Source organism: Fringilla coelebs (assembly GCF_963513975.1).
Source record: "Fringilla coelebs genome assembly, chromosome: 8".
Lineage (NCBI taxonomy): Eukaryota > Metazoa > Chordata > Aves > Passeriformes > Fringillidae > Fringilla > Fringilla coelebs.
This window is the reverse complement of record NC_140066.1, coordinates 8,522,015-8,546,298: the sequence shown is the minus strand read 5'-3', so window position 1 is coordinate 8,546,298 and position 24,284 is coordinate 8,522,015. Positions and strand designations below refer to the sequence as shown.

At 38.5% G+C, this 24,284-nt stretch overlaps 1 protein-coding gene across 1 annotated transcript in view; it reads left to right on the top strand.

Moving 5' to 3' along the window:
* Positions 1 to 24,284, top strand: part of BICC1 (BicC family RNA binding protein 1) — a 90,086-nt gene that overhangs the window by 33,842 nt on the left and 31,960 nt on the right. Inside the window, exon 3 of the mRNA XM_084210118.1 lies at positions 11,495 to 11,564. Coding sequence (XP_084066244.1) covers positions 11,495 to 11,564 — 70 coding nt within the window. The remainder of the gene's footprint in view (positions 1 to 11,494; positions 11,565 to 24,284) is intronic.

Genomic DNA, 24,284 nt, shown 5'->3' with positions numbered 1-24,284 from the left:
CAGCAACTAAACTACAAAGTGAAACATGGTCAAGAGTAATGACTTGCAAATTATTTTTACAAAGCAGCATAGTATTGGGGGTTTTTTTGGTCTTTTTGTTTTTGTTTTTGTTGCTTTTTTTTTTTTCAAGAATAGTATGAAGAACATTATTTATGAGTTATTTTGATTATAATCGGCATGTTGCAGGCTAATAAAAATGAGCTGTTTTTTCTTTAGTACAGAGAAGGCAGTGCAAACTTTGCTGTATGCTGAAATGCCTTGACACTCCTTTTTGACTCGTTGTCCATAGAAGTAATTTGCTGTATTTTGCTATAATTTTAAGCGATTGTTCCAGAAAGGAAGATGTGAAAGTTTGCTTTACCCTGCATGTGACTGTGGGATGCCTTGATAAAGGCTGGTGAGGAGGAGTATATATGTTGCCAAAATGTTTGGATTTTCAGATTTATGTTGCTCTTAACTGACAGTGAGAGTTATTTTTCCAAATGTGGTGCTTAACTGTCTGATATTATTGTGCACAGAGGAGAATGTGTCAATAGTGCCTCCTTAGGATTTTATCAAAATACTTGGAGTTTTTTTACTTGCTGAAACAAAGCTAAGCCATAGTAGCCTATGCTTTGTTCTGTACATTATTCAGTTTACCACAGTGTTTTCTCTCTTTTAGATAAATCTGCTCATAATTCTTAAAAATGTGGCTAAAATATTTTTTCTTGAGTGGCTTATCTGTTTGACATGTGTATTTGATTGTTTGATTATTTATTGTAGATATGATGTACCTTACAGTTATGCAGTCACTAGTGTAATAGCAGAAAATACTGTGTTGAATTTAAGAAGAAAGCAAAATATGCTAAACTTCAACTATGTCATTGAGTGCAACTCTTTACCCAACTCTGATGATACAGTGGCTATCATGGCATTTAGATCTTGTAATATTTGTGCATAATTATTATCTAGGCACAGTGTGGGTGCTGCAATAGGTTAAAGCTGCTTCATTTTAACTGGCATTCTTCTTAAAATATCATCTACTGCACAGTGTAGATTTCTGAAGTTTCTGAGCACATACACACAATGCTACAGCTAATAAAACCAGATGGAAACTATCTCCTTTGAGTTCTATTTTGTTGGAAGAAGTCTCTGGACGGTTTCTCATAGCTTACTCACCGTCTCTGTCTGTGCAATTTCCTTTAATCAGAGTTAAATTTTTCCTCTCTCATGTGAAATGAATAAGGCAGAGTATGTGGAGGTAAAATGAAGACTCATTTCATGTGTTTCAGGTTGGTGCACTGAGGAAGAAAGTTATTTGTGGCATTAGAAAGACATTGCAAAGTAAGGCAGCAGGGCACTTCCAGAAACTCAGTATGAACTCAAAGCTGCAGCAAAGGCATTTTTGTAAAGCAGTTCAGATAATGAGACTTCAGGACATTGTTGGCAGGATTTTGAGTGGAACAGGGAGGGAGAAGTGCATCCTTGAAAGGCCACATCTAGAACTTGAGGGCTCTGTTTGCATAAATAATGCCATGTTTGGTGTGTTCTGATGAGCTGACCTCAATGTGCTGAGGTTGGCTGGAAGTGGCTAGTGAGGTGGAAGAAGTTTTCATAGGAATGCTGAAATGGCAATTGACAAGGCAAAAATTCAGGAAGGTGATTCTGTATGTCATGGCATGCAAGACCAAGAGGGAGGAGAGAGGAGGCTGTGCATTGCAGAGACTCAGCCTGCATTGTTAAGCTGTAGAGAGGCTTTTAAAGAAAGTTAATACAAAGGTTTGGTGCTAAGCAGTCTTTTGCTGGTCTTCAAACATGTGAGAACGCAGTATTTCTTGGATTTTCATAATCAAACAGAATCTCAGTGGATGTGAACTGTTCCTACCAACTTCCAGACTTTAATAACAATTTAAATGTCAAAATGCATAATTTCACTGAGCATTTTAGCAGAAACAAGCACATGCAATGCAGTTGTTTGTGGAGTTACAGAATGAGCCCCAATTCTTGGTGAAATTCAGGTAATTTTTATGCCCTGTTGTGGCAGGGAAGGTGAAGTGAAGAAGTGCCTCTTCCTCTAGTCCTGAATTCAAGTGAAAAGGAGATAAATGTCTTCTGGTAGCGTCACTTTTAAAGGTCTGAAGACTTTATCATACTTTCTTCTAATATTTCTAAATTGTAGAGGGGAAAATCTAACATCATCTAATGAGGATTTTCAAAACCACTGGGAGCTACTAATAATTTAGCAAGAAAAAGATAAATAATGGCACAGTTTTCTCTGTAGAGCTCTCGGATCTGCAGTTCAGTAACAGGTAATCCTAAATAAACATGGATTGCTCTGCTGTTGTGTTACATACTATTTATGTAAAAGATTCTTGTGGGCCTTGCTCTCTAAATTGTTTTTCTTATTTATTCTGTGAGGGGAATACATAATATGAAGTTATTACATGTACTTGATCCAGAGCCGATTTTCAGTTGATGGTGGATTTTTTCCACCAAGTTCCACAACATCTGGTTCACGCCTCATAGGAAGCAAGGCCCTTTCCCCAGCAAAGCCAGGACATTGTTCCAGGGAACAGATGATTTATGTAGCCCTATAGAGGTGTGGCACTCTTATATAAAATGTAAGAAGGTGGTGATTCTCTGTCCTGAAGATTTCATAATCCAAAACAGGTGAGGGTTGGCCCTGTGGACCAAGAGGAATTTCATGCATCATTTTGGTTTGCTTTTAGCTCTGTCATCATTAAGTTGGTTTCTTTTCTTCTTTTTAAACACTTGGGAATCTTAGTGCTGATGGTAATCTTTCATTCTGAAATTTCTTTGGACAGGAGTGTATCTGTAGCCTTCTCAAGGGCGTGTGAGCTGTAGGGTGGGTGATAGGTGAAGACTGTGGCTTTAGTGGAATTTGGGTGGAGTTCTTGGGACTGCACGTGCAGAAGGTAGTGACTGGAGTGATGCACTCATGGTGCTCTGCCTGCACAGGTCACATCCAAGCTCTTTATTTCAGTATTTTTCAGTGTGCATGTGTTAGTGAGGGCTTTGGGAGGATGCCTGGAGGGGCTCCTCAGCTCTGGCTTTCCTGCCTTTTAGAGTTCATTTGCAGAGCTTGGTTTTGTAGGAAGCATGAAATACTACCAGCCAGCCGTAATTTGTGTGTTTTTCTGCTCCTGGGTGTTTGACATTCTTTTATGTTTTGTGTTTAGGGTTTCTTCTGTACCTTTTTTAAGTAAACAGAAGTGGTGTTTGCATGCATTTGCCCGGTTGCAGCTACTTAGGGCTTTTTAAGGTATCTCTGGATTTAGGCAAAAAGTGTATTTAAATACTTGTGTTTCTCTCACTGCAGAGTCTGTTATTCCCTGAGGGAGGCATAAGTTTGCTTGGAGTTGTGAAGTTGCAACTGGGCAAAAGTTTCACATGTGTACCAAAATCTCTTCTGTTAATTATTAGGGGTTGAGGAGTGTAAAGGAAGACTAGTGGTTTCTTTTCATTTTCCTTCCTGTGCTTACATGTAGCATGTTTAAACTGTACCTACTAGTTTTATTAAATAATTAGCACTATAGAAGTTACTGAGGCCATTTTGGAAGCCCGATGTGATGAAACCATCCTTCAAAAACAGGTATCTTTCTATCCGGATATTTGGAAACAGTAGTAGCAAGAGACTAAAAGAGAAAACAAGCACATGCCCAGCCAAAACCAAAAACTAAACCCCCTGTGATTATTTGAAGATGTGAAAAATAGCTATATCTAACTGCATCTTTAATCATATTTCTGTTAAAGTCCTCTATGCAGTAGTTATTAATGATTGTGCATTTTTATTTGTTTAGGAGGCTCTGGCAGCAAAGGCAGCAAGGAATCTTCCTCAAGCCCTGTTTGCTTATCTAAGATAGTAAAAGAGCTTGGTTTGCAACATCCTGTATTTTCTCTTGTATCTTTGAAAAATATCTTTTATGTTATTCTGGGACAAACCTAACTGCAATACTCTTACTCGTGAATATATTAATGCAGTGTTGATGTATGCATTTTATAAGTATAGGTAGTATATTCTGATACAAAATAAATTTAATTTTCTCTTTACAGTAGGTCAGGCTGGAAGTGGATCAGTCTCACTTTTTAATCTCTGAATGTGAAGCATATCTAGAGCTTTAAATGCAAGTAGCTTGGGGCATTTTCAGGCATTAAAAATATTAATCATTGACCTGAGACTAAGATGTCTCAAGCTAATTATTATCCACATTCAGGACTAACTTCTGAAGGACTTTTCATGTGTCTTCAGCCATGACTATTCCCCAGCTGCCTATTTATAACTGTAGTTCCCCCAGGGCTGGGTTTCCATTTCTGATGGCAACCACTGAGCTCTCCGTTTCTTGCAGTGTTATTTATCTGGTGGTGAGACCTCATGAGCTGGTGGTGATCAGACATTATCATGGGTCTTGTCTCTGTTTCAACCACAGCAGCAGCTTGGAGCTGCAGCAACTGATTCCACACATTCTACTTTTTCTGGGTAGAAATCAGGATCTGCACTAGCATTAAAATAACCTCTTGATGTAGAGCTTGGCTCATAGCATGTGACAAGGATTTATTAAGGCCATACATTTCCACAGCTGGCTTCAAGTGCCTGGCTGGGATGGGAATGCTGGCATCCAATTTACCCTGAGCTTCCTCTCATTTAGCTTCCTGGGAAGAGGAAGTGACTGCTTGGAGAGGGCAGCATGGATTAGAGGGCTGAAAGAATGTCAGTGCAAGTTAACATGTGCAGGAAATCTTGGGATTGAGACATTTGTCTCCCTTTAAACCCCACCCAGTGGAAAGGAGACTATTTAGGTTGGATCAGTTTCTCTAAAAAGGTAAATCAAGAATGTTTACTTAACTTTTTGCTTAGTTCAGGCAGAGCTGAGTGGTGGGAAGGCTTCATTTTTGTGGAAAATGGCACTCATCCCATCTGTAGTATAGTGACCATTCTGCTAAGGCAATGGAGTAATTCCAAGGATTTTTAGGTTTTTTTTTTTCATTTTATCTCCACTTTCTTCTGTGTTGCTTCTGATACAATGGGTACTGTCTTGAGATTTTACCTGTAATATCAAGTTTTAGTTGATAAAGTTCAGCTTTCTGCCACTTTATTGCTATACTTAACACTTTGTGCAAGGTCTCTTGCAATGTAAAGCAGTAGAGGAGTGGTTTGTCACCACCATCTCAATTGAGGTGCTCAGTGCTTTTCATTCTGAGAGTTAAACCCTCCCTCAGAATAAAGGAGGGATTTCCTTCTCAGAAGTGTTTGTTCTTTCACCTTGGAGGGATAAAATAATATAAAGAAGACAAGTATGAGAATGATACAACTCAAGAATATACTCTGGGTTTCTGGCTTGTAAGGAGGAGAATTTCTCATTTTGGTTTGAGAGGAGATTTGAATGCGTATTGGCGTTTTGAACAGTGATCTGTGGGGCTTCATTTTTCAGTGATACTTTTCTAAGGATTTTTTTATATTACATGTGTAATTCATTAGTGCTGTAGAGACAGATACTTCTGTAGATAATTTTTTTGTATGCTTAAATATATCTTTTGTTGTCAACTATGCTTTGTCATGTATTTAAAACAGAAGTGTTACCTGTGACCCTTGACTAGTATTTCCATTGAGAGTAAAATAAACTTTTAAATCAAGTGAAGGACTTGTGTGTTTCTCCATAGGTAAGGGCATTTGATTGATTGATTTTTACTCTCAACTTTTTTTGCTTTATTTGTAAATTAAGTTAAAAGTTCTGGAAAAATTTTTGTTACAGGAGGTTCACTTAATGTAGCTTTTGGATACAGCAACAATACTGCAATATTTGCTTAAACAAGACCCTTGGTTTAAGAATCATCTTTGTTCTTTTCAGGTGAAGTGAAGGTTAAAAAAAGATGCAGTGTGAATGTGCATACATGCATTTGTTCTCATCCTTTCTAGGCTAAAAATCCCTTACTGGAAATGGAAACAATAAAAATTCCAAAGCCATATCCATATAGACAGCTTTCCCAATTCCATCTTTAATGATTTAGAGCTTTTATGTAGTCTGAAAGTTTCATTTGTACAGCTGATGTCTTTTACTCTCTGGTGCCTTTATTGCTTTTGTTAGTTTTATTAGTTTTAGTATTTAGTATAAAAGTTTTGACACACATTGATCAAAACTATTAATAAATACATTGCCCATGATGTTAACCTTGACCTCTAATTTTAGCTTCAGGACCTCTTCATCCTGCACATGCTTGCCTTAATTCTTGGTAAGTTCTTTAGGAACAGCTGTGAAAACTTTGTGAACACGGCAAATTTGTTAGAGTCAGTATGGGCTAGGATTAGTCCTTTACAGCAAACAGCCTGTGTGCTGCTCTGGGTAAGCCTTAAACACTGCACAAAATATTGGCCCTGAGAAGGGGAAGGGTTGGTGTTCTGCTTAGCTTGACATGGTGCTGTATAGCAGTGTGCAGGTGAGTTTTCCTTCTGTTCCCTCTTTCTATATCAATCAGAAACACATCAATGGTTTTTGATAGCTATTTTAGCATTTAATAAAAACTTGAAATAAAAATCAGTTTAACAGTGATGAACAAGTCAGTAGGTAAATATCAATTTCATGCAATATCGAAGCAAATGACCTGCAGTGGAAGCACGAACAAAAACATATGGGAGTATTGATCCTTATCCATGCTGCTTATTCCAGACAGTAATGTCTAAAATAGTTTACATATTACCTTTTTCCAAGACAAGTAAAACTAGGGAAGAAGGACTAGCCAAGCAGTCACCTTTTCTGATAATGTCTGGGTTTCTGGCAGTTGGGCTATAAAATGGGAAAATGAGGAGCCCTGCCCTTGAAGACACACAGGCACTCATGTCCTTTTGTGTGGGAAGGCTCTGTTGTCCCACTGCTCCTTTCTGTACAGACTCACAAGTGGAGCTTGATCCTTGTCCTCCCTTTGCATCCTTTGGTTGTGTATTTTAAACAGATTGCACTTACCATGTGTGCTGTCAGTACTGACAGACTGCAGTCACAGCAAACTTACTAAAGAATTTTCTGTATTTTATGGTTTTAATTCTGGTTCTCTGCATAGTAGATGGGGTGTTTTGCCACACAGGAGCACAAACTGGAAGCTCTGGACAGTGTAGTCTGGGATGTGGGGTGCTGGGGCCATGTGCCATTGCTGCCTCTCAGGAACAGCCCCTCCTCCTTACCTGCAGAATTAGTGCTTACATGGGGGGTCAGGCTGTACTGTCCAACTTTGAGTCGTGGCTGTGACAAACTGTGAATTCTTGATTGGGATTGCTCATGTAGATGACCTCAGGGGGAAAGAAGCCACAACAGGGCTTGGGATGCAAATCCATTGCTGTACCCAAAATGTTAGCCAGGCTTCCACAAGAGCTGCGTACGTGCGCCAGGCTTTGGGCTAAGTTTTGTAATCTCTTCTTTAATTCATTATATTCCTCAAATTTCCTCACCAAACCAGTAATCCTTCATGCTGCCCTGCTGATGTGCTCTGGCAATACAAGTGCTTTCTCTGACCTCACCAGTTCTGGAGTTTGAATTCCCAATGGGTAACGTCACACAACCCTCTTTTGAGTCTCGTTCTTCCTTCCCATCCTTGTTCTTGCCTTGCTTTCTCCTCCCCCCGAACCAAAAAAACAACAAACCATTAAATAGATATAATTCTGGTTCCAGCTACACCCATTGCTGTGTTCTTGCTGCCAAAAGTCATGTTCAGGGATTAGTCATCTTCTCAGATTGTACTGCATCACCTCTTATGCACTGCAAGAGGAAGAACTAAGGATCACCCCATGCAGAAATTCACTTGTCTGCTGTGACTCTTCAGGTCTTGTCCTATGGAAATATATTTTCCTTTAATTTTCATCTTAGTTGTATTCCATGATTCAAATAAGCCATAAAAATAAACTTGTTTATACAGCTGTAAATGCATTCAAACTTAGGGATCTAAGACAACTTTTCTGAAAGCTGAAGATGCAAGATGAACACTGAAAATCTGTGAAACCAAGTATTCCAACACTAGGTATAACATCTTCATGGTGTAAAGTGAGATTGTCCCTGAGTTACTTTGCCACATGGTATTGAAGTCCAAATTGATTTAATTTTGTTCATTTCCTCACTTGCTTGGACAAAGAATTTCACTTAAGTGGGGAAGAAATTCAGACTGGGTAACTGCAGAGACCCACTAGTAGATGCAGATTCCTGTCTGACCCATTTTTCCTTTCACTGTTATTAATACCTGAAGCAGAAAAGGCCAAGATGCCCAAATCCCAAAGGTGGGAAGGTCAGAAATAGGTATCTTACCAACACTAGCTATAAAGAATAATACTTTGACTTAATGTGCCTGCTTTAAATGAAGAGAAGTCTGTTATATATGTTGTCCTTGTTCATCCACTCTGTGTAAAATACTTCCTTTGAATTCTGAAATACTTGTGGACTTTGGGGAAGTTTGGTTGGTTTTGTTGCATTCAGGACATTCCAGCTTCCATCCAAAATCAGCTAAACAAAAAATACAGCATAAGAAAAAATAATTTCTTACTGTCTTAATGTAAAAACTCCCCAGAGTACTTAAACTATAAACTTTTCAAGCAGGAAAACAAGGAAGCCAAAAGCTTGTCTTCCAGCTGCCTTACAGTTAGACTTTTTTTTTTTATCTTGAAGACCCAATGATATGTAGCTAGAGCCAATTTTTTCAGGGTCAGAGTACAGTCTTATTTGTTTTGTTGGTGTCTTCCAGTGTCTTGTCCTCTTCTGCTTTTTCTCCACTGAGAATAGCTTACATATTTTGGCTTGTAAACAATACAATTACACTTGGGCAGAGGGGAGGTAGGAAAGTTGTAGCAAGACAATTTCTTAGGTGTTCCTTCATTTTGAGAAGAAGCATGAGGTTATTTGTTGGGGATTAAACCTTGCTGACAGATATGCCTGATCCCTTTGGTCAGTTGATCCCTCAAGGTGAGGAGAGCACTGGTTAGTACTCACTCTCTCTTATTTTGTGTGGAAGTAAGGGAAGCTATGCAGAGGTGCTGTTCTGCAGAGATCATGAACTCTGAGTCATCCCTAGGCTGAATTTCCTCTGAATGTTATGTAACTCAAGTATTTACACAATTGGAATGCATGTATTATAGAGCGCTTATGAGTTCTCTTTTTCATGTGAGAGCAGAACCCCTGTTCTCAGGGATTAATACTGTTTTCACTAATAAAGCAGTTCCATTGCAATATGCACTTGAGGTTGTCATGGAATTATTCCAGATTTTTCAGGGAAAAAAATAAAATCTTGGCACTTAAAATTCCCTGGGTTTGAATGGTAAAGCTGAAAGAAAAAGTTGATGCAACGGTGATCTGTGAAGCCTTCAATATCATCTTTACTTTCAAGTTTAACTGCTCTCATAAAAATTCAGTTCCAAGTTTTCCAGAGCTTTGTGACACTCTGCTGTTATAATAAATACAATACATAAGTAGTAACTTAAATACAGCAATAGTTTAAGAAGTAAGCGGTGTAGTTTAATTTTTTTAAGTGTTCTTAGCGAAGTCCTGATTTATTGTAACATTACAGCCTGGAGCTGAAAGCCAGTGCAGACTGAGCATTTTGTTACTTCAGTAAGTGTACTTCATTTAACTGCATCCTGAATTTTTTTTTTTTTTTTTTGCCTGCCTAGAATAGGAGATAACTCAGTTTGGTCCCTACAAAGACAAGTTTATCTCTTTTGGTCTAATGTGGCAATTTTTAACATTACAAAGCGCTTAAGGATAGTAGATGGCCAAATCTCAGTAGCTGGCAGTCAGACTGCTTTTCCTTTGAAGATCTTATATGCATCTTTCTCATATGTCCCTAGAATGTGCAACTGTGAAGTTGTGGGCTTTCATTTTATTTTAGTTTAGCATAAGAAACAGGGAAGATTTAATTTCTTCAAGACAGAAGTCTCCGACCTTTATTGAGAGGGTAAAGGACTGATGGGATGTAACACTTGCCTTGAATGACGTGAATTCTTCTTCTGTCTCCTCTCTTGTGGTTCCTTTCATGTTGGATCTTCTATAACTCAGTCCTGCACCATTCTTTGTTTTAGCATCTCCCTTTTCCTTTTATTCAGTGCCTTCCAATTTTCTGTGTATTTCGCTGCCTGTAGCACAATTAAAAAAAAATCCTCACCCAAAGCCTTTTATCAGAGACAAGTGAATTCTTTGAAACAGTTTTGTTTTTTTTTACATCTGGATTGAAAAATGGTGAAAAGTATATAAAAGTATATGTATGTTGCTGGTAGAATTTCACCCTCCTGGAAATGTTTTATTTCAGCTGTAACTTATTATCCAATAGTGCTGAAACCAAAAATATAGTATAATGAAGTCTGGCTGACGCTTTTTTTTCCACATGGCATGCTAATCTGGAAGTTGTTGTGGTGGCCTTGGGATTTGGATGTAGAAGATAAGAATTAGGAACTGTTAGAGAAATCTGCCTTAATTCCGAATTATACTGTTATGGAAAACATACTGTTATTGTAGCTGTTTTATTAATGCTTTACTCTTCTATTTGGAAGTGGCTTTGCTGATTATTTTGACACTTTAATTGTTTTCATTCCATCGTGAGCATGAAGAGAGGTATGAGCTCACCATACTTTTTGATGAGACCTTGGTATAAAAGAGAAGTCCTTGAGTCTCAGTAGACTTGCCCAGCATTTCTAGGAGCTGGATTTCCATTCATCTAGCTCAAGTCTTTGGTGTCAAGCAGTTCCTTCTCCTGTCTTACAATTAAATGGGTTGGTGAAGTTCTGTAGCTCTGTGCCAGGATGAATTTTAGTATAATCTGCCTATAATAGAGCTGATGGAATTTTCACTGAGCCAAAGGTAGCAGCAGAATGAGAGCTGACACTGAGCTAAATGACTGCATGGTTTTCACAGCATAAGAGTGAAAAGAGTGCATAGTTTTTCCCTGTTGGCTGGTTGGAGATGTACAGATAGGTTACACACTGTGTCATAATAAATAAATGCTGTCAAATGTCTGCTCTGACCTGCTATACTCAGAAGTAAAAATTCTGGAGTCTGGATAAGTTTATAATGAAAAGCTGCTTTTGGGTAAAAGTGAGGCAAACCAATATATTTTGACTTATGGAGACTCAAAAAGACGCAATTTAAATTTGATAGGCTTTACTTAAAAACCATTTTAAGGTAACTGAAGAAATATTTGTGCTGAATTGTAAAGGTTTGAAATTCCCTCAGAGATGGATGCGAATTTGCTCCTGCTGTAGCTATTAGTGGTCATTTGAACTTCATGGAAGCTGTTGAGCATTTTGGTTTTGCTCTGTGGAATTCTTTTGAATGATCAGAACTCAGCCATGCTTATTAACAGGCAAAAGTGCTCAAGAAAACCAGAGAAGCAGTTACTGGCTTGTGCTATTTAAAAGTAATAATATTTAACAGTTATAAAAATGGTAAACATCGTATTTTCAGAAAATGAACGTATGCTTTTGCAGGAGAAAAATAAAAACTTAATTCTTTGAAAATGCTTTCTTTTTTAATAGATTATGGAAGAAACAAATACACAGATTGCTTGGCCATCAAAGTTGAAGATCGGAGCAAAATCGAAAAAAGGTATTTTATTTTGATCTTATTATGGGGTGGGATTCATTGTTAGCATAGTAAAAAACCACAGAATAAAGAATTGGATTTTTAGAGTCATAGAATACTGGTCACCTGAAGTATTTCCATTTCAGTCTGCTGTTTCTTACAGAAATTTCTTGTTGAAGTTATCATGGCTTTATATAGGTATTTGATACACCAAGCCATTTTAAGGAGCTTGCAATTCTGTGAGTATTTATTTAATCAAAACTGTTGTATTAAGCATGTGTGCCTTCTGCTGTATGATTCTGTATCTAATCAGAAGAGTTTCTTTATTTTACAGCAGCCAAAGCCAGCATTTCTGGTGACATTTTAAATGAGTGGGTGTTTTGTGGGGTTTTGTGTCTGTTTCTGTAGAGTACTAAGATGAGTGTTGGCCAAGCCCAGCAGAACAGTAAATACCCATTGTGTCCCTGACAGGGACAGCCTGCATGCTTTTTTGGGTTCTCTAAGAAACCTAAGTGGAGCTGTTTCTTAGGAATGACCCGTGTAATGTTTTAAATTATGTTGCTTTTGGAAGTCCAGCCTATTAGTGTGAACTAAGTATACAGTCTGGACATCTCTTTGAAATAAACCTTCTTGCTCTGTTCTTAAGGAGTCATAGCTGTGACTGATTGAAAGCAACACTTCATTTCTCTTCGGCATAAAAAAATGAAATTGGGAACACTGCATGCATTTCTGTCAGGCTGATACATATTTAAAATCCAAGAAAATTAACTTCAGATAATTTCTCTCTATGTTATATATAGAATGTATAGGTGGAGGTGTGGGCTAACCTTAGTAAATGAATAACATCCCTTGGGAAGAAAAATTATCTTTTTAGAAAGGTGCAGGATTAATAAAATTTTTATGGCGTAAAGTGAGATTGTTTCTGAGGTACTTTCCCACATGGGGGGAAAAAAATTAAAGTCCAAATTGATTTCATTTTTTCTTTTCCCCACTTGGGAAAAGAAGAAGAATCTTGCATGGAAAAAGAATCTTGCTAAAATGGGGAAGGAATTAAAACTGGGAAAAATGCAGGTGTTCCATATGTAGGCATTAGGATGTGGAACTAACATTTACTGTAATGCAGGAGTGACAAGGTCTCTGTGCAAACCTGGGGAGTTCTGTGTACCCTCTCCTTGGGGTGCTGGGAATTGATGCACACCTAATGCTCCTCAGCAAGCTGAGGTACAAGAGTTTGTTTTTCTTCTGAGGACAGAGAAGAAGAAATAAAGTGGTGCCTGTAACTTTTCCCCCTTGATTTAAGTGAGCTTAGTTCTGAAGATGAAAACATGAATGAAAGGCAAAAAAAGAGGGGTAAGAGAGGTGGTTGGTTGGATTTCTACATTGGTACTTGGAGATGCAGCTTTAAATTAAATTAATTTAATCTTCAAGTAGAAGATAATGTGGTGAAGCTCTATCAATACATGGAATGAATTTGAGTACCATGGGAAATAGAACAGCTAAGAGTTATGGGCTGATAAAAGTAAAAATTGAGGAAAGGGAATGCATATTCCAGCTGGGCATACTGAGTGTATCTGCAGTGGGAATGATTATCCTGGAAAGTCCTTGTGCCAAAAGAAACTTTAGATAGTGAGATAGTAATGGGCTGTAAACAAGACATTTTAGCAATATGCTAAGCTATCAAAAAAAGTGTTTCAAATGCCTGTGGATTTCAGGGTGGCTCTAGAGCTAAAACTTGTACTCTCTGGCCAGCTCTGGTGTGCTGGGTTGTGTGTATATACACCTAAGATAGTAAATTACAGCCTGTGTACAAAGAGCCCCTTAACCCTGAGGTTCCTATTTCTTGTGAAATAAAGTGTAGTTTATATGATCTGTTTACACTTAATACCAATTGTTTGCAATTCCGTAACTTTTCATTTGCAGCTACAGCAGCTGTTTATATAGGGGCAAATATTCAAAGTGTTTAACATACTCTTAGCTTCACTTAATGACATTTTGTGATTGAGAAGAGAGTCTGCAACAAATAACTGGCTGGCTCTCCAGGGACTTGAACTTAGAACATGCTCTCTCTGCCTGCCTCCTTGGCTGGAGCTGAGTGACTGAGTAATTAATGAGGGAGCAGCAGCTATGGATGGAGAGTGCTTTACCCCAGCCCTAGGCTGGACCCAGGCATCACCCAGACATCCCAGATTTTTTGTATAGTTTTGCAACATAATCTGCCTGTGGTTTCAGCAGCTTCACATCCTGTGTGTTGTGGCCTTAGGTCATTCACAGCTTTTCTCCCAATATAGGGGGAAAAGAACCATTAGGAAAACACTGCTTTTCTTTTTGTCTTCCAGTCTGTCATGAAGCACTCAGGGCTCAATGATATCATTCTTGTCACTGCTGGTGACAGTTTTAGTTAGTTTTAATTAGACACTACTGATACTAAATCAATAAGGGCAGACCATGTTTTGTTTTGAATTGAAACACAAAGGTATTGAAATTAACAGCCAAGGTGTGCATAGTAAGATTCAGCAAGGATATGAAGATTAAGTTCTCTACAAGGTCCAGAATCCTTTTGTGATCTTTTAGAAAAAAATGTGCTATAGTAAAGCTGAAGCACCAAGAGTAGATGGGTGAACCTCTGTATCATTTCTTTTCTGTTATATGGATTACAACTTTTAAATTGATGAGTGCAAAATTCTATATTTTAAGTATCATAATGGTAATTCATTAACTTAGATTTGATAATGGTAATTCATTAACTTAGATTTGATGGGTTTTTTTTTAATTGCAAAAGACTAATATTTGAATTTAGCATAAGCAGATTTTAAAATTTTTCTAATTCAAATTCATTATTTAATGTGTTTTCTAAAACACCTCATCACAAAGCTAAATTAAAAAAAACAAAACAACTATTATCAACTCTGAACAGTTTCATAAGGGCAAAACAGGGATTTCCTGGTTTTAATGAACACCAGATGCTGTAGCCTTACTCTAGTGATGAGAAGGGTTAAAGTATTTTGAAATAAATGTTTAGAAAACACACAAACATATAAATCTTCCACAGCATCTTAAAGCAAGCCATTTGTTCAGGTTGCCAAAGAGATCCCATAACATTAGCGATTTAGGGAGGGAAGTGAACAATTTAAAGCTCTTCATGACTGATTCCATCAGTAATTAAAGAATTGCCACTGGCATGGTTTGCTCTGCTTTGCACTGGTGCTGTAGAGCTCAGGGTGTATCAAAGCCTCATGTTCTGGGGGTCTGGGATCTTCTCTAGTCTGGTGAATTAAAGACAAATTGAGAGACAGTAACTTTGGCTCTCAACATGCTTTTTCACTCTGTTGTAGTTACTCTTCCTTCGGAATGCTGTTAATTGTCTTTTAAAGATTTATTCAGTGGTATGAAAACATGAGTAGATTGCCAAATCCTAAATGGTCAGATGGATGCTGTAGTTCCACAAACATTTTCCAATCAGGCATAAGATAATGGGATTTTCCCTCTCCCTTTCTGAAATACTGACCTGTCTTGTTCTTGTTGTCCAGCCCTTTCTGCTGTGCTGTCATTGGTGCTCACATGGGGGACCAGGGTGGCTGTTCCTAAAATCTAGCCATGGATAATTTTTACTTTTGGAGAGAGGGAGTTCTTGTTCATTTGCTAGGTGTCTGGACCCTAACTATACATGCTCATATGTTTCCCCATCTGTTTGTATGGAAGTGGAATTCTTAATGCCTTGGAAGCAGGTGAGTGTCATGTTAACCGGCAGTGGTGCTTGTGGATGGGTACTGAAGGTGTTCTTTAGGAAATGGATACATGGGAGTTCAGATTTCACCTATATTCTTTACTCCTTTTTATTTCTGAATTCTTCCTCCCCCATACCCCTGTGTCTCTGCATTTCAACAGCCATAAAGGGGTTGTGGGATGTGTGTGTGCTCAGAATGCAGCATGAAATAGCTTTTGGGGAACAGCCACCATAAGAATCCCTTCAGCTCTTGGAAACTTAGTGGCTCTAAACAGCAGGATGATCAGAGAGTTGGAGCTAGGAATATTTTAGGATGTTAGAAAAGAGGTAAGGGGAAATGCAAGATAAATTGAACTTGCAGAGCAGGTAGAACTCTGGGGCCTCTTCCACCATTCACTTTTAAAAAGGACTTCTCTTGCTCTTTTTTCTTCTTCTTATTCCCATATTTTCATTCCTCTTCTCTTTTCTTTAGTTTCCAGCTCTTTTTATCTGTATCATATCTTGAAATTACCAGTTTCTTTCCTTTCTCTCTTGAGCTGCTTTTACTTTATTTTACTTCTTCTCTTATTTGCTGTTTCTGGCTTCGTGACTTTTTGTTTTGCTTTTTTTCCTGTTTTTCCTCTCTTATCAGTGATGCATTTTAAGTTGGTCAATAAAAATCTAGTCCATGTTCTGTTTGTACTTTCTCCATTTGATTTTACTTTTTACCAATTCTTTCATCTTTTTTAATAACAACAAAAAATTTAAGCTAGCTTCTGTAATCAAAGCATTTCCTGCATGCTGTTTTTCATTAGCATATCTTCAACACAAGTACAGAGCATGTTAAATTCACATCCAAGGAGAATAGCAAAGAACATAGTGGTACTGAAGGCACTGGAAGGAAGGCAGCAATAACTGGCGTTGGACACTGCTGGCAGTTCATTGCCTGGCAGTTTGGTTTCATTATTTTTCATCAAAATTTGCCTTTTGCAAATTATCTTGCAAGCCAAGTGAAACTGTTTCCCTCTCTCCATCCTGAGCTGTGAAGGTAACATGCACAGTGAAGTTAATAACTGTAATACCACACTTGAGGCAAATAACCAGAGAGACTTCAGCCAAATCAGTAAAACCTCACTCTGGTTTATTGGAATGTTGTTTAGGTGCAAGGCAAGCATTCTGCCTATTTCAGGAGGCGTTGTGATAAAAGGTAGAGCCTCCTCTTTTGTTAAAACAAATGTCACTGCTTAGTGAACTCAAGGCCAAACTTGTGAGTTACTCCCTTAGATATCTAGAGTAAGCTAAAATGTTTGTAGTTTCAGACCTTTAAATCAACTTTCAGTTGTTTCCCAGTACTGTGATAGAAGCTGAAGTTTATATTTTCAGATGAAACAGGAAGGGAGAGAACCAAGAACTGCAGTGTCAAGCTGTGCAGCCTTAGGAAAGTGTGCAGATAAAATGCCAAGTTATGTCTTCTTTTCCCATAGGCTTTCTGATAAATCTGATTTTAGGCTTTTTAGATAATTTGTTTTTCTTTTCAAAAATACCTAATTTTCTCAATTCAGTTTGTCAATACCATCTTCTTTAAAAAGAGTGTGAACTGCTTTTAAAGCTAAACCTGTAGCAGTAAAATATCCCAGGAGTGGTTAATCTATGAGTAGTTCAGAGTTGTGCCTGCCAGTTCAGCATCCCATTGCAAGCACTTCATCATTTTCACATGTGTTCCGTGGAGGGATTACATCACTGCTTAAAACACAAGTGCATCATAAGTTATGCAATATTGCTCTTTGTACTGCAGCTGAGCTGAATCCCACATTTGTACAAAGGAGAGACTGCCATGCAGGAATTCCACACTGCAAAAAACCCACCTCAGATTAATGGATGCGAGTAGGACTTTGTCAATGCTTCTGTCCAAACCCAGGATTTTATTATTAAATATCAGTGTTAAAGGAAGCGTTAGTAACCCTCCACATCATCATTATCTAGGACTCTTGTGAACTTTGAACACCACTGTAACCTCTTGTAGCATGCCTGGAAGTCTCTAGAGTTTCTTTCCCCCAGGAAACACCCAGCCAACCAAAAACCACAACCCCAAAACCTTCCCCAAACCAAAACACCCCTAAGCAAACCAGAGAGCTCAATGAGGCAGATGTTGGGAACTGAGTAAAGAGAGAAGTACTTGTGTGGTATCAAGGGGGTTTGGACCCTTGCTTCAGGAGATTCTCATTGCATTGATGGTATTTTGTAGTAAATGCAAAGTTTGGTGGAATTAATAGATTTTTCTGCTTTCAGTTATCATTGGGATTGCTGAAACACTGAAAGGATTTTGGTCTAGGCCACTAGACTTACATTACATACCTCATCTTTTCTAAATACCAGGTGTCTTGGTGTTCTTCAGATGCTGGCATGTCTGCAAAGGGCAGTTATATAACCTGAAATTTCCCCAAGAAATTAGCTAAGTCCTAGTTCAGTCAAACAAACATAAAAGCAACTAGAAAATGCCTAAGAGTTTAGGCTATTTGCTTCTTTGTCTTATACAACTCCCAAGCAGATAATGCTGTGCTCTGTGTGGTTGTGTGCATATCTTCCCTGAAGGAGTGGTGAAGAATTGGGAAATTGGGACAGGGAGGTGGTGGAGTTACCATCCTTGAAAGTGTTCAAAAAAACCCCAAGCAGTCATGGAACTCACTGCCACGGCTTAATTGACAAGGTGGTTTTCAGTCAAAAGTTGGACTTTGTGATCTTGGAGGTCTTTTCCAACCTTAAAGATCCCGTGATTCCACATAAAATAATGACTGTTAGGATCACCTTATTTTTTAGGTCTTTGGTGTTTTCCTTTTCTTTAAGGCTTTACATACATGTTACTCCTTAATATAGTTGCAGCCATAACAGAGGGTTTTAGTGGTTTCCTTAAATGACTTCCTTCTTCTGGGCCAAAGAGGCATTAGTTTTTTTTTTTTCCTTTTTCATGTTGCGTATATATTATGCCTGATTATAATTTTGTTTAAAAGTGATTTGGAACTAGCTGTATTGTGGAAAAAAACACAGAAATTAAAGATTGGGGATTTCAGAGATGGTTTAAGTTGCATGAAAACATTTTCTTCAGAAGCTACTTTTCTTAGTTACAGTTCATTTGTTCTTAATTCTTTCAAAATAGAAGTGAATCCTGCTACTTTTTTTAAGACTATGCCCAAGTAAAATGTGAGGTAAAACTACTCATTTTAATAGGATTAAAAGCCCTCCTATAATTTCATTCACTTCTAAAATTGCAATCTTTTCATTTGTAGCCATATATAACCTCTAAAAGTGCATTAAAATGTTGTGAATAATAGGAAACAGAACTTCATGTGCTGGAATTGCTTGTGTGCCTGCCACTACTTAGCTGTGTTGCTGATTTATCAATCTTAAATGAAAACACTTTTAATTTTTAAATTTTAATTTTTGTTTTAAGCACTCTTTAAATTACTGTAGAAGAAATTGATGTTTTGTGTTTCTTTAAATGCAACAAGGCACTGAGTTTTACTTTGCACCTGGGTCTTAAATGCTGAATCAGCCCCACCTGGGAAGGTCGCACAGCATCCCAGGGCTACCAAGTGCTTCATCCCTGTTAATGAACCAAGGACTCTAACAGTAGTTTTTCATAGGTTGGGTCAACTCCTGCTCTTGACCTACTTTCATATCTTTGTGTGCTGTTTCTAGTTACAATAAAACCCCAAAACCAAACCTGATCAAGTGAATGTGGGATATAATCAACTAATTTTCCTACCTTAAATTCCGTGCTATGAATAGCCTCTTAATTGGTTTAGAGCCTTAGGCTCCAGGTAAAAAAACAGGGGTAGGGGAATTAATCAGGGCCTTGGAGACCTGCAGTGATATATGGAGTTTTTCTGACAAACTTGAGCTTCTCACCCACTAAGATACTTCTGAAAACTGTGCCAACTGAAAGTCTGTAACCCTAACTCTTGCTAGGAACCAAACATGTATGGAGTGATGAATCTTCCTGTTCCTGGTCTTTAGCTAGGGATGGAGGGGTGTAGAGTGATGGAGAGAAGAGAGCATCTAAACCTCTGAAGTGCCTGGATGCTTAAGCAAACAGAGGTAACTTTTGTATTGGTCTATTATCAAGGTTTAATTTATTTAGTCTCAGCACTGATTTCAGTGTGCACATCAATAGAAGTGTTGGCTCAACTTGCCCCAAGTCATCCTACAGCTTACAGAGAAAGTAATGCACTTTATGCCAGCTGGAGCTCTGCTAGCCACTTAAACCTGCTGCTGCTCTGGTGCCTTCCTGTGCTCATGTGGATCCCCACCTTTAAAGTCAAGGAACTAGTCCCCTGTCCCTACCTGATGCAGTGAGATGAGGGAGGTGTGGTTTCATGGCTGCTGTGGGCATCTGTTCCCTCAGGAGAAGAACTTTTCACCTGGTTACACAGTGGGCAACAGGTGCTGCAGGATGGGCTTTGGAATGCCCTTCATGAGTCTTTCCCAGCTGTAAATGGAAAGGGCATCCCAGTGCACCAGTTTGAGACATCTTCATGTAACAGCAAAAGGCACAATGGGTTTTGATCACCAGACCCCAGGACAGCCTTATTCCACGTGTTGTGAATATTGACAAAGGTGCACTCATCTGTGCCTTTTCTAAGCACTTGCAAAGGCAAGACTGGTAGCCACTTCTGCTAGAAACAAAATCAGGGGAGACATGATTGTTTTCACAGCTGGCAAACAGCACAATTGTGGTCTTCCCTCTCTCTCCTGCCTTGCTGCGTGCTTCCAGGCTGTCCCCTGCCTCCATAGCTCCCTGCTAGGCAGCTCAGCCCTGCAGCCTGGCATGCCCTGGTGCCAGTCCCACTGACGCAGGGGGCATTCAGGGCCACTGGGTTGTGGGGGCCAGTGCTCTTTTGTTAGCAGAATTTTTCCTAAAGCTGCTTAGTTTTGGTTCCCAAGGTGTAAAGTTTTGGGTCTAACTGTACACCAGTTCAGTAAAGGTTTTCTCAAAAATCTTGGCATTTAAATGCCTTTTCCTTGTTGGTGCTCATGACAACAGAACCGTTGGTTTGGGTATTCTGTGTCAGCTCTCTGTGTGCAGCAAAATTCCTTTGCAGCTTTTCTTTGACCTCACTAAAAACAGGAAAAAAAGATTCACTCTGTTGTGTAATTGTCCAGCTAAGGACTGTGTATATAAGTAGATTTCTTAAAATAAAAAATTCTGCTCATATCTTCAAAGTAGGTGAATTGCACATATGATTCTGCAATGGAATTGCTCATGCCAGGAGATAAAGGGTGCTCTGCAATGTTTCTTGAGAATGCTGGCAGTGTTTGGGGAGGGGGGAGTAAGATGGTTTCTTATCTATGCAGTTGCTTCATAAAATAAAATTTCAGTCAGATCTGGTAAAAGGTCTGGGAAATTGCAAGGTTTTTCAGTTCCTTAGAGTGGCATTAAACTTGTTTTTGTTTGACCTTGTTGCAGCAAAACTAATGCTATTTATATTACTCTAGTATTTTTCCTTTAGAGAAGGGATTATTCATCCTCTTGAGTATTTCTCATGAGAGAAGATGAACCCTTGGTGTTAAGTACTATGTGTCCATAGTACGTTGTTGTTTTTTCACCATGTGCTTTTTCTTGGGTTTGGTTGGAGAAGTGTTAAAAAAGACCAAGTGTCATTTTTCATTTTCTTTAGGTATGACATACTCCTGCTACCATGTGTTTCAATCCTAATGGTTGAGAAGGCATAAAGGGATGCTGAGAAGTTCTTGCTACCAAAATAATGCATTACTGAATGAAAATACCTGACACTAATATGAGTAACTGAGGGTGCTAATTTCAACACACCAGTTATGCCTTAAGCACAATTAAGCATTATTCAGTGAGTGGCAATGATATGTCAGGTTAGTAAACAGGATTTGAATTCTTGTTTTGATTTGGAACAAAAAATGCCTTGAGTGGAGGAGGTCAGAACCCTCCAGCTCAAAAGCTTAGAGAAACAAAGATGCGTGACAGAAATCTACTTAAGAGTCTTGTCACAGTTTGAAGGAAAAAAAGATCATATGCCCTTGGATATTACTGGGGAGAATGCTGCATTTTAATACTTTGAAGCAATTATACCTAATGTGTGATATTCTGTAGCTGACCAAAAAAATTATAGTCTTTCCAGGTTTTGATACAGTGTTTCTGTAACTGCCTTCCCCAAAGAGGCTTTCCCGGGGACAGGAGCACTTGCAGGTAGGGCTGGCTGCTGTATTCCCTGCTCCAACCCTGATCAAGTCGTACAAACCTTCTGAAACTACAGAAATGTACATGAGTATCATCCTCTCCCTGCAAATTTGGTGTATTACTAGTAAAATTCTGATATTTTTGTGTGCTTTGATTTCAAGCATTCTTTTTACTGTGCATTCTAAATATAGACAGAGTCTCTGCCAAAGGCAAAGTGCAAACTTACAAAACCATCATTGATAGAAATTCTAGTCTCTTTAATGACTTCCTGTGGAAACTGTAATTTGAATCATATGATTTTGCTGAAGTAGCAGTAGGAGGCAATATCTGAAAAATAGCTATAATACAGTTTTCAGAATTTTAGACTTTTCATCTGTACACACTTAACCTTGCATAAAACTGTGTTGGTCATTTAATTCCATGATTACTTGGCAAGATTATTTTGTCTGTAAAGGAAGTCAAATCTAAAGAGAACAAATTCCTGGGCATAGCTAGTTGTTCTAGTGATATTTTTTTTGTCCAGATTTTTAATGTTTAAAAAAAATTTGTGGTTTTATGGTAAATGCTTGTTAAGCACCCTGGTAGGTTTGGCTTTGAAATTGGGTTCATTTAACTGGGGAAACCAAAACCATCTGGCAGTGTTCACCAGCCATGGCCAGTCTCAGAGGGCTGTTGGCAACATCTCCTTGTATTAACTCCTGTGAAAGGGAAAGGCAAATGAGCTCTTGTTAATGGGAACAAAGCTGTGGGAAAGGACAAAGTTGGGAATGAAGTGGAATGGAGAGAGAGATGGAGAGAAAATGAGAGACTGATGAGGAGACTGAAGCCAGTTGGAAAGAGATAGGTGGGATGGTAGGAAATGTGAGGTTGGAGTGGGAGTCTTAAAGAAAAAAAGGTTTTGAAAGAATAGAATGATACAGAGTTAGTGCCAAAGATGGTGCAAATGGGAAAACAGATAGGAGGTGCAAAGGAGGAAGATGGTGAAAATGCATATTCCAAAAGGTGGAGGGGAGGATGACAGCTTTCTGTTCATAGGTGTCTGGCATGGATTTCCAATACGTATCCTTGTCTTGGAAATTAGATCAGACACAATTCTGAGGTTCTTACTTAATGAATATCCTAGGGAAAAACTGCTAAATGCTGCTGTATTGATGTGTACTTTAATTTCTGTCCTAAACCAGTGATTCAATGTCTAACATGTCACTATTCCCATTTGATGTTTTGTGCAGCTTCCATAAAGTTGCAGTTTTGATGACTGCAATTTAAATTTGTTAAACATTTACCAGATGTCTTGTCTTGCATCAAAACATATGGATGACTTAAAATATCAGGAATGCAAAATATGAATTTCTAGTCCATGAGAGCTGAGGATATTGGCAATTTCTACTAAAAAAAAAAAATCACAAAACAGAGTAAGAATGTGTGCAAGTAAACCAAGATGGCAATAAAAAGGATTAATTTTGAGTGCTGCTTTCATCCAGCTGATTGGATTTGTGTCCAGTGCAATGTCAAATAATGTAAACTTGGTTTTGCAGAGCTGGAGGAGAGTAATAGCCAAGAAAGTAAGCTGTGAAAATACTGGGCTTCAGGAAAATGCAAACTTTTTTTGTGGAATTGGCTTAAAATCCTCTAATGCCAAACAGCTCCCACTGAGATTTCCAGCAGTAAATTTGTAGCTATATGAGTGCAAATTCCTGTGTATGGTTCCCCTCTGCTGTTCCTGCTGCCCTGAGTGCAGTGAGCAGTTGACTTTGCTCATAGATGCCCATTTGGTAACATGAAAAAAATCGGAATTGTCAGATTGAATGTATGCTTTCTGTGAGAGGAAGGAACACTGGATGCCGTTATTTGGGTGCATAATTTTTTTATTTTCTTCTTGTGGATTTCCTTACTGAAGGATGCTGCAAGAAGGAATCCCTCTAGGAATGCTATGACAGTGTACATGGGTGCATTTGGGAGGGGAGCAGATTTTGGATTCCGTAAGTAAGATGGAGTTAGTTCCAGAGTGATGGCGTTGGAAAAAAAAATAAACCAAAATAAATTACTACAGAGAAGGTCATTTATAGCATGAATTACTGGTGGAATGCCAGAAAAAGATAAGAAAGCTACTACAAAATGGATTATACTTTTAATCAGCTGACTCATTATATTGAAAATTGCTTCTTAGCAATGTAAGCAGCATATCAGCCCAAAAGAAGAAATTATCAAGAAGTAAGACACTCTTGGCCATTAACTCTTTCTTCCTTTTCTTCCTAACATGCATTAACAGACACAGATACTTTTTGCATATTTTCTTCTCCATCTTCTCTTATTTTTACAACTAAAACTTTAACCTCACTCATTGCCAGCATCAGCAGCAGCTGAAAACGAACATCCGGTGACTTTGACTCGAGTGTCTGAAGTGCAATTTCTAAACCTGTGTCTGCAAGTGGTGCCCTTTTGCTGTTCTTCTCTCATCTGCTGGCAGGGAAAAGATGTGAGCAAGAGCTGTGGGGAGAGGTGGTGCTCTCTACTTCCTGATAATATAAGTTTTTGTCTTGCTGACTTCTTTCAGTTGCCAGTGCCTTAATCACCCTCATGACACAAGCTTTTTAAATTTTTTTTTAACTTCATTTTTTCACGGACAGGCTAAAGGTTATCTGGAGAGTGAGGTATGTGAGGCCTTTGCTGCTAACTAAAATATTGACATAAACCTATGCCCAGCATTGCCATTCAGGAGTTAGACTGACATGGTGGAGTATGGCCTGTGCTGGGTCCTATTTTGTGGTTTCTCTCAGCAATTCTCTGTTTTTTAAGTCTAGTGTTTGCTGGCAATTTTTGAAGTAACTCTCAT